General features: G+C 39.2%; 1 protein-coding gene across 1 annotated transcript in view; it reads right to left on the bottom strand.

Moving 5' to 3' along the window:
- The window catches only part of LOC309638181 (adenylate cyclase type 10-like), a gene marked incomplete at its 5' end in the record, with an annotated part of 47,539 nt that overhangs the window by 34,448 nt on the left and 1,526 nt on the right, over positions 1 to 11,565 (bottom strand). Inside the window, 5 exons of the mRNA XM_082413777.1 lie at positions 1,423 to 1,544; positions 2,236 to 2,463; positions 3,070 to 3,345; positions 3,625 to 3,830; positions 8,453 to 8,641. Coding sequence (XP_082269903.1) covers positions 1,423 to 1,544; positions 2,236 to 2,463; positions 3,070 to 3,345; positions 3,625 to 3,830; positions 8,453 to 8,641 — 1,021 coding nt within the window. The remainder of the gene's footprint in view (positions 1 to 1,422; positions 1,545 to 2,235; positions 2,464 to 3,069; positions 3,346 to 3,624; positions 3,831 to 8,452; positions 8,642 to 11,565) is intronic.

An 11,565-nucleotide genomic window follows, 5' to 3' on the forward strand; every position in this document is an offset into this window, starting at 1 on the left:
CATCTATTATATTCTCAACTAAAAAAGACTGAAAAGACCAAGTTATGGTCTAAGAGTCATAGAAGCCATCCTTAAAGGCATTGTAAGATAGCCTCTAATGACCAAGAAATGATTATCTTATTCAGGAGTAAGGGCTAACAGCAGGACTCTTGAAGACCAGAGGTCAAGGCAAAATTTGAAAACAGAATAGACCAGCACTGAAAGGAATGGCTTAGCACACTCACACTGGAGATATGACTGGAAAGTAGGCTGTAGGAGTATCTGCAGATCTCACCGAGCCTGAAAGAAGTGCCACCACGTATCTGCTTTGGACTAAGAGTTTGAGCGCCTATGAAGCAACTGTAGCATCTTTGTTATCTATAAAATAAGGAGTTGGATCAGATAATCTCTAAGTTCCTTTTCAGTACTAATGTCCTATGAGTATGCCTCTACAATGGTATCACAATAGTAACATATGCTATCCCTTTTGGGGAATATTTATATTTTATAAGAGGCAGCTGTGAGGTAATGAAAATAACACAGGATTTGAGGACAGAAGTTCTGGGTTTCATTACCAGCTTTGCTACATGCTACTAACTACTCTTCTGTGGTCTTAGTTTCCTCATGTGTAACAGATACAAATGTTCACACTGGTAGCATATACTAAAGTATTCTAAAAATGTTAAAGCATTATGTAAGTATGTGATATAATTTGTATTCATCTTGAATAAGTATGGCAAGCAAACAAATCTTTGACTCAGTGTTGACATGAGGAATGACTGTTTTTCAAATCTATTCATGTACACGCTTTCCTCATAGCTTTCTAGTGAAAAAAGAAAAAAGGTCATTTGAAAAATTCCAACCAATCATGTCATAGTTGCACTACAGAAAATGGAATTTTCTATAACTTCATTAGGGCTAGGCTTTTGTAGGTGGGAGGGTGGGGTGAATATGGAGGCAGGAGATCAGTTCAGTGTGAATTCCAAAAAAATCAACAGGACTGGGAAAGACTAAGAGTGAAAGCCAAGGAGAGCATTAACCAGCTGTGGTCCCTTCCTGTCTAGGCAACTGTCCCATGACATCTCTTCCCACGCCTCCCCTCCCCATAGACAGGCAGCCTTCTCTTCACATACAGATGTATTATGTGCATATTAATTTATATGTTTGCTTGTTGCTTGAATCTTGCTATGCGTATTTTATACCTCCCCCTCTCCCACCCCACTGGACAGAAACTTATATCCATTTCCCCTGGGTATCTAGTATATAGTTCTGTACCTAGTAATTTCTTAATATATCTTGTTTTCTGACTTCCCTCAGCATGTTCCCACCCCTTTAGGCAGACTCTGGATGCCCTCAACCCCTGCTACTTGTTACTGTCTCCTACCCTGCCTGAAGAGCCCCCTGGGCCTGAGAAGCTCCTCTCTGCCCCACCTTCCTCCTCACTTGGTCTCAGTAAGATTCTCCCAGCAGAAGCTGAAGATGCTGAAGGAGCTCTCCAGGGCATGTGCACACTCATCTGGCTTCTTATCCCCAGGAAGGCCGAAAACACAGAGGAACATGCAGCCCTGAGATAGGTGACAAAGAAAGAAAAGGGAAATTGACCTGGGGAAGAAATATGGCTTGCCTCAACTGAACCAACTTCCCTAAATGAAGCCAGACCCCTTCCTGGCTGGTTTTCTATTAGGAATGTAGGATTCTATAAGATTCATGAAATGGACGTTCTAGGCCACATCAACATGGACATTTTTAAAAAAGAAGAAAAAAAATCTTGATTTAACTATTTAAAGAACTGAAATTTAAAACACAAGAAAAATCGATGTTAAGAACTTTTCAAAAATTCAATTTCTAGTGTCTACCTTGAGCTAAGTCCATCTGCCTATATTTTCTTTACCTATAATGTCAAGTATGATACTGCTCTTTTTCAGGCTCCTAAATTACCTCAGAAGGATCTGATTATACTTACTTTACTAATAGAGACAGAAAAACATTCTTCATGCTTTCATAGGGATTTTTCTTCAACAAGAAGAGAATTAAAAAGATATGAAGGATAACACTCAGTTACCTTGAAAATTAAACTACCTAGAACATCCCGTTCCTTAAATATTATTACTTGAAGTATTAATGTAACATAGCTTATTACAAAATAAGAAGCAGAGAGTCTGACTTATGCCTGTGTTATGTGAGAGATAACATAAGATGTTATAATAATAACATAAGACTATTATAATTGTCTTAAGACTATTATTCCTCACTCACCTTTAATGTTGATATGTCAAGTTCCCTTGTACTTACTGTCTCAGACATAAAGATCCGGCTCAGCTGGCCACCCCCTTTCTCTACCACTGTGGAGATGTATAAGGCAGCCTCCTGGATAAGATGACACAAATGCAACATCCATGCTGTCTTGTGGAACTCTAGGCTGACCAAAACCATAGTCACAGTACGGAATTCGGATATATACTCCATAGGTTGGCCTTCATCAATCTACAAAGACACAGTGAGTTACCTTGACTGTATCTTCAACTTTTAGTATCATGTTTAGGCATTTAAATTCTATATTCCATGGTAAACATGAGAAAATGACTTATAGATGTCAGACATAAAACTTAAAATTCAGGTTTAAGAGGTATAGAAGATATACAACCAGTGCACTTGGAGTTAAAATTGTTGACTTTAAACCTAACTCACTGATGAAATTTGCCAAGCTTTTATATTTCCTCTCTAAGACACAGTTTGATATGTCCAATTCTATTAGTCATTATATCACTTACTAAGGGATTCACATATAAACAATCAATCAACACTTATTTACCAAGCATATACTCTATACCCTGTTTACAGTGTATTAGTTTCTAGAGGGACAAACAAACAAAAACCAAATATGGTTTCTACTTTCTAGGACTGAGAAATCTAAACTTATAAGACACGTCATCACAGTAATTGGTGCAGATGGGAAAATCTGCTAGTATTACAATGGGAAGCGGGAGATGAACTGGATCAATCAAATGGTTGTCACATTTGTACATGTACACTTGTTTACACAAACACACACACAGTCTACACACAATGACTCAAGAGCTAGGAAATAACCTTCTTTAAAAGGTTTTTCATTATGTGCTTCCGCAAGGTTTGCTCAAGTGCAGAGTCTGGATCCAACTCCAGGGCAGTTCTTAGAGTGTCTGAGAGAAGGAAAACAAACAAAATGTCTCCAGCCATGTGGAAAATTAATCTTTGAAATTTTGGGCATGGGTATAATAAAGGACAAAATAACTTACCAGCACTTGTCCGGTAACGTGGCAGGTAATCGAGGCACTTGTAAAAATGCTCATCAAAATCAAATGGGTCAATGATCCGCATATCTCTTAACTATAGAAAGGAAACTGCTCAATTCTGTGCCCACCCACCAACTGGATTACCTTTGGTTCCTTAATAGAGGGGCTAAGGATGGCATCTCCCTTGTTTATCACTTATCTTTTCAGCCTTACTGTTCTGCCTCGTCTGTCTTCCTGGGAGAATATCCCTCACCTCCCTCCAAAATAAAGTTCCAGTGGTTGGTTTGGTCTGGTGTTGAGCACCACCAGAGCACTGCCCTATGCAGTAGGAAGGCCTTTTCAGGACGTTCAGTGGATGTGACCAACCTCCTACCTTCACAGCTTCATCCTCCCTCATGATTTCCACTTCAAACATGTACTGCTCACAGAGCTTCCAGCAGTTCCAGGACAAGACAATCTCATTTGCCTGAGCCAACCGCTGAGCTAACTGGACACCGTCTACATCACGCCCAGTCACCAAGAGGTACTGTCGCTGCTCGTCTCCAACAATAACTTGGGAAATCTGCCCTGCAGACAGACCTATCCAGAGAAAACGAGACAAGTGGTGAATAGACAAACTCAGCTGGAAAACTATGCAAAGGCTGGGGTCTGGAATCCTCACATTGCTTTATGCATCACGCCAAATCTCGTTATTGCCCACAGTAGCAGAAATATTAGGTGAGCTCCCCCTCAAAAAGAATAGCTTGCTCCAGATTTCCTTCTGTCTTAAACACACCTAGAGACAGACATTCAGACAAGCCTGGGTTGTATGAGGGAAGAAACTCTTGGATCCTAGGCATCCAAGAGTCTTGTCTCTAAATTGCTCTTCTAATGGACAGCTAGGTCCTGATGGCAGAGATCAAATGATTATGCTCAGAAACTGCTGCCACCGTGACCACACCAGCTCTCCTCATATGTAACCAGGGCTGAGTGAGTAGACAATCAGTATTTTACCACACATGGGCTTCGCCATACCCTTTATTTCTGCCTCCTGTTTTTCTTGTCCTGGGGGATTTCTTAGTGCTAATAACAGCTGAAAAACTGGTTTGCTTGCCAGGGAAGAAATTACTATAACCAGAAGTATGCCCTTAGGCAAGTCACCCAATCCACACTAAAAACAAGGGAAAAAGCAGTTTTAAAAGAATGGCAGAGACATATACTTTTGGCCAAGGTGCAGCAACAGGCAGTGAATTTACCTTAATGCCTGGAACAACCAAGGAACTGGAAAAATACACAAAACAACAGAAACAACAGTTTTCAAGATATTGGACATGAGGTAATTAAGGACAATATGCTTGAGAGATGAGAAACAAACAAAGTGAACCCTCTGATGCCCCAGCTCACTGCCTAGAGAGAGTTTCCAGTACACATCTCAGGGAGGGTAAGCCCAGGTGTAGCCCGGAGGATTCCCTGAGTTGAGACAGAGGTAGGAGTCTGAGAAGGCCAAGCTAGCTAGAGCTCACAGGGCACTGTGAGTGCTGGAGAGGAGAGTGTGTAGAGAGAAAACTCCACAGAACTCCAGAGAACTGAGTCCCCCTCAGGTCTTTAAGTGCATCAATGTGAGGAAACAACCTGAGGCTAGGGAAAGAGCCCCCTGAAAAGATTAGAGGGAACAATCTTAGTATCACACAGGGCTGGGAATAGTTCCCATTTCCACTAGCCAGAGTATTAAACTTCATGCTTCACAGGACATTAGGTACAATACTCGGAAGTGGTGTGCCTTAGGAATGGGCAAAACTAGCTCTGGACTAAACACTGCTCTGGTCCTATCCAACAAAATTTGAAAGCAAAACCTATTAAGCTAACCACATCTCAGAACGAAGTTCAAGAATATTTATAGAAATATTTAAAAATCCAGCACTCAACAAGGTTAAATTCACACCTGGCACCCACCAAAAATTACCAGGTATGCCAAGAAAAAGGAAAATATGACCTACAATGAGAAGAAAAATCAATCAATCAAGCCCAATGTAGAATAACAGAGACGACAGAATTAGTAGACAGGACATTAAAAGTTATAACTATATTCCATATATTCAAGAACTAGAGAGAATACTAAACAAGTAGGGACATGGAGGATATGGTATCTTCATATGGATGAAAACCACAGGCCTGAGATGAAAAATACACTACAAAAATACACAAGAAAATATATTAGATCAAAGGCAAATTAGACTTTTCAAAATAAAAGGTCTGTAAACTTGAAAACATAGCAATAGAAACCATCCAAAATGAAACACAAGGAGAAAAAAGATAGAAAAACAATGAACACAGCATCAGTGAGTCGTGGGACAATTTCAAGCAGCCTAATATGTGTGTAACTAGACAGAGGAGGAGGAAGAGAGAAAAAATTATTTGAAGAAATAACGGCAGAACATTTTCTAAATTTTATAAAAACTAGAAACCTATAGATCCAAGAATTTCAATGAGTCCCAAGTATAAGAAAAATGAAGAAAACTGTACCAAGGTACATCACAATCCGATTACCTAAAACCAGTGATAAAGAAAAAATCGAAAAGCAGCTGGGGTAGAAGGGGAGGGACATTATATACAAAGAAACAAAAATATAGATGAAAGCAGATTTCCTGTTGGACATACTGCAAGCTAGAAGACAGTAGAACTGCAAGCTAGAAGACAGTAGAACAACAGCTTTCATGTAAGAGGAAAAAAATTCCTGTCAATCTAGAATTCTATACCCAGGGAAAATACCTTTCAAAAACAGAGGTGAAATAAAGATTTTTTTCAGACACACAAAAGCTAAACTAACCCATCTCCAGCAAACCCACACTATGAGAAACGTTAAAGGAAGTTCTACAAACAGACAACAATAAATGTTGACTAGGACATGGAGAAATTGGGACCTTTACACATTGCTGGTGGAAATGTAAAATGGTACAAACACTTTGGAAAAAAGATAAGCAATTTCTCAAAAAGTTAAACATGCATCTACCGTTATGACCCAGCCCTTTCACTCCTAGGTATTTAACCGAGAAATAAATGCTTAAGTCTACACAAAGACTTGTATACAGATGTTCATAGCAGCCTTATTTGTAATAGCCAAAAATTGACAATAATCCTATTGTAGATCAAAAAGTGAATAAATAACCCTAGTCAGAGAACTAAGATCCCGCAAGCTAGCCAAAAAAAAAAAAGCAATGATAGGAAAATCTGTGGTTGCTTGGGGATGGGGAGGGGAGTAGTGGGATGGAGAGTTTATAAAGGGGCACAGGAAACTTTAGTGAGTGTTGAATATGTTCATTATCTTGATTGTGGTGATGGTTTCAAAAGTATATAAATATGTCTATGTACAGTATCACTTATGAATTATCTATCAATAAAACAAAAACCAGAAGAAAAAAGGATGATAGGATAGGAGAGATGCCATACAACTCAGAATATGATTCTTCACTTCTGTTCCTCAAAATACAAATGAATAGCTAGAGCCAACTTTTGCCCTTACTTCAGAAACCCCTTGAGGTTTCTGGACTCCTGTGAAGCAGTTTTTTGTATAGAGCTTCGCCTTCAATCCTGACTCTGTTGAAACTATGGCCTCTGTGTACAGCTTTTAAATTTCTATGGCATTATATGATATATATATATATATATTTTTTTTTTTTTAAATTATTTATTTATTTTTGGCTGTGTTAGGTCTTCGTTTCTGTGCGAGGGCTTTCTCTAGTTGCGGCAAGCGGGGGCCACTCTTCATCGCGGTGCGCGGGCCTCTCACTATCGCAGCCTCTCATGTTGCGGAGCGCAGGCTCCAGACGCGCAGGCTCAGTAATTGTGGCTCACGGGCCCAGTTGCTCCGCGGCATGTGGGATCTTCCCAGACCAGGGCTCGAACCCGTGTCCCCTGAATTGGCAGGCAGACTCCCAACCACTGCGCCACCAGAGAAGCCCTATATTATATTTTTGATAATGTAATACAGTAACATAATTAAAAAACCAAACTATATAAAGAATATACATTGAAAAGTCTTGATTCCACCTATATACCTATCTACACTATTTTCCCCCAATAGGTAACTTTTATTAGTTTCTTATATATCTTTCCAGTGTTTCTTTATACAAATATAAACAAATAAGAAAAATTCTTACTTCTCCTCCTTACTCAAAAGGTAGCATACTAAACACAGTGCTTTGCATCTTGCTTTTTCTCATCTATATTTTGGAGATATTGCTATATCAAAACAACTTTTTTTAAAGTGGCAGAGAATCTCATTGGGTAGACTATTATTGTTTATTTAACCAGTCTCCTACAGATAATTTTCAACCTTTTATCACAATCTATATTGCAATCAATAATCTTATACATATGATATTTTATAAATACTCAGGTATACCTACAGGATAAATGTTGGGGTTGAAGGATAAATGTTAGGATTGCTGGGTTGAAGAATAAATGCATTTGTAATCTTGGTAGAGATTACTGAATCACCCTCCATGGAAGTTGTACCACTGCTGACTCCCACCAGCACTGTGTGAGAAGGCTTATTCCTCACAACCTTATCAACAGTGTGTTCAGCATCTGAATTCTTCCATATCTATAGGTAAGAAATGATCTCAATTGGTACTTTCAATTGACATTTTTCTTATTACGAAGTTGACCAGTTTTTCACAAGTTACAAGGGATGATTTCTTTGTTTATGTGTTATTTATGCATGTTCTTTGCTCATTTTTCTGTTAGAATGTTAGTCTTTTTATTTATTTATTTATTTATTTATTTATTTATGGCTGTGTTGGGTCTTCGTTTCTGTGCGAGGGCTTTCTCTAGTTGCGGTAAGTGGGGGCCACTCTTCATCATGGTGCGTGGGCCTCTCACTATCTGGCCTCTCTTGTTGCGGAGCACAGGCTCCAGACGCGCAGGCTCAGTAGTTGTGGCACACGGGCTTAGTTGCTCCGCAGCATGTGGGATCTTCCCAGACCAGGGCTCGAACCCGTGTCCCCTGCATTGGCAGGCAAATTCTCAACCACTGCGCCACCAGGGAAGCCCAGAATGTTAGTCTTTTCTTGATTTCTAGGTGTTTTTTCTATGTTAGGAAAATTCACCCTTTGTCTAAATGATATAAGTTGCAAACATTTTTTTCCAGGTTGTCATTTATCTTTTGAATTGTTTATACTGTTTTTTTTTTTTTCCAATTGATCACTCTTAGTAGCTAATACCTATCTTTAGCTGCAGGTCCTGGCCTTCTCTGGTATGGTAGATCCCAAATTTCTCCTGTATCTCCAGACTGCATTTTGCCACCAGGGTAATGATGTCACTCAGTTGATTCTGTTCCACTGTCCAGAGTGCCAAGAGCACATTCCCTGTAGAGACACAGATAGGCTGACAGAGATCAAATATCTGGATTCACTTGCCAGAGCAAAGCTCCCGATAATGCAGAAAATATCATGCAAGGTGTCAGACAAGGTTTCTTGGCCCTATATGTCATACTAGGTTAAAATATGGCCATAGATCCTTAAAACCATTCAGCATATAAAAACATGACTAAGTAGAAGCTGAAATGTTCCTAAAACCTAGGGCTATTTTTGGTACTCTTCTCTCCATCAGTATACTAACAGATCTAAGAGGTTCACAAACTGTAGGTTTACATTCAAGTTGAATTTTAAGATTTTAAGTGGTTTCTTTAAGTTTAAATGAAAAGACAGGTCAACTCTATGGCATATAGCTGTTAATAATCTTAAGAGTTTTCCAGATAGGAGACAAGCCAGACTTCTTCCCTACTTAGCTTCTGCTATTAATGACCAAGTTTCTCATTAGTTTTCTCATGAATGCTTTATAGGCACTTATTTTCCTGTCAGTCAATGTGAACAAAATGTAAAGTACTTGGGAGCTTAATATGGACAAGGCTTTTGCATTAGACTGGGAGATCCTTTGAGGCAGAGACTGTGTCCTCCTCATCTTTGTTTCCCCAGGGCCCAGCACATACTAAATAAACAAACAATGCTGAATAAACAAACATGCCAAATTCCACCTATAGTCTTCCTCGCTTACAGTGCTTTAAATATTCAGAAAAAAATGAAAAATACCTGTGATATTTAGGATATCCCCTCCAAAACAGAGCACATCTGAAATCAAGTAAGGGAGAGAGAGGAAAATGAGTCAAAATCAGAGATATGCCAGATCATGGCAGAATAATATATGATGAAAAGAATGGCCTGCAGAGTTTTTCCTCATATCTTTTCTGGTCAATTTATTCACTCCAAGGCTTAGACTCCTTCTTCCTTTCCCCTGGCTTCTCCTCAAATCTGTCTGTTCCTATATCCATCTTCTCTAAAATGGAAGAAAAGTCCTCCTGTTATCTTCAAAGCCATCCCCCCATTCATGCTCTGCATCCTAGTCCCTCTCACCCTCCCAAGAACGTCACTCCTTTCCTTATCTTCTCTCTACTCCATCATTCCCATTAGTATCTTTTTTTAAAAAAAAACAAAACACAACAAAATTAACCCACCTAGTCTTGACTCTGCCTTCTTCTCTAGTTACTAGCTCAATTTTTGTTACATTCCCAGCCAAACAATTCTCAGAAGAGCTGGCGATATACAAGTTTCTCCTCCTATCAAATTCATGCTTAATTTTTTTCCTCTACCATTCTCTTCTCAGTTTATTCCAATCTGACTTCCATTTCCACCACTTCACTAAAATGATCAAAATCATCACAGCATTCATCTTGCTAAATTCAGTATTTTTCAGACATCACTATATTTGACACTTTTCATTTTCAACCCAGCTAGAATGGCCCTCTTCTTCTAGAGACACTACTTCCCCTTTGGCTTCACAGAATCCTACCTGACTGGCTGCTTTATAGTCTCTTTTGTAGGTTCTTTCTTCCTGATCAAAATCCTCCCCTGGAGTTCCTTAAGCCTCAGTCTTAGGCTCTTTCTCTTCATTTACACTCTCCCAACGTGGACTCAATCAGTTCTTTAAGTAACATCTTTATGCCATCAATTCACTTTTCATCTCTAACAGATCTATTCTCTGAGCTCCCAGGCTCAGTCATACCTGCTAACTTCATTTCTCCAGTTGACTGACTTATTAACATCTTAAACTCAATATATTTAAAATAGAACCCCTGATTTTCTCTCAAAGCCATCTTTCCCATCTTGATAAGTGACATCACCATAAATTCAGTTATGAAAGGCAAAAAACTTGAGAGTCCCTTTCCTCACTACTTCCCACTGAAATCCAACACATTAGAAAATCCTGTCTGCTGAACTGCAAAATATATTTCAAATCAGTTTATCTCGGTACAGCTCCCTTCATTGCATATATCTAGACCAATGGTTTCAACTTTCACTGCACACTAAAATTGCCTATGAAACTTTAAACATCCTTATTCCTGGGCCAAACCCAAGACATTCTGATTTAACTGGGGTGAAGCCTAGACCTCAGGATTTTTAAAAGCTTCCTAAGTAGTTATCTAATGTGCTGCCAAGGCTGAGAATCACTAACCTAGATGAAATTTCCATCATCTCTCCACAGCTGCTCCAAATGCCTCTTCCAGCTTTCATTCTTACCACCTACCCTCCATCAGATCCCAATAATACAATCTCCATGAGGGCAGACACTGTGTCTTTCTTATTTTTCCATGTATTTCTAGTACCCAGCAGCTCCTGGTGTTATAATACACACATGATACATAATATCTATTTCTCCCTTTCATCTAAACTTGATGAGATCAATTGAAAGACTTTTTTTTATTTTTATTTTTAAATTAAAAAAAGTTGCAGTGCTGCTCGGCTTACAGGATCTCAGTTTGAACCCTGGCCCAGGGATTAAACCCCGGCCCCGGCATTGGAAGCGCAGCGTCCTAACCACTGGAACGCCAGGGAATTCCCAAAAGGTTTTTTATACTTGTTCCTCAGGGGTAAGGGGTGAGTCACATAGCCACTTTATGTGGCTAAAGAAGATGCCACAAAGTAATCATTCTGGTGAATCTCAGAATGATGGACATAACTCAACAGGATACTGTCAGTACAAGAAGGGAATGTTATATCAGTACTAAAGGGTATAGGGCCAGAGTAATTTCTGTTAGGTAGACCTAACTAGACTGAAAACTCCTCTAAGAGTAGGTTTTTGCACCCCCTGCACCTATTACAGTGTTACGTCACAGAGCAGGTACTCAAAACATGTTTACTGTACAAATGAAAAGGTTTTTTTTTTTTTCCCCCGGATTAGGCAAATATCCACAAGCTTAGTGTTGATACATGGCAGAAAATAAAACACTCAGTCCTACTTCACAGGATCAAAATGCAGTAATACAATGGGAAGGTGTTCT

This window comes from Balaenoptera physalus (genome assembly GCF_965194825.1).
Source record: "Balaenoptera physalus genome assembly, chromosome: 11".
NCBI lineage: Eukaryota > Metazoa > Chordata > Mammalia > Artiodactyla > Balaenopteridae > Balaenoptera > Balaenoptera physalus.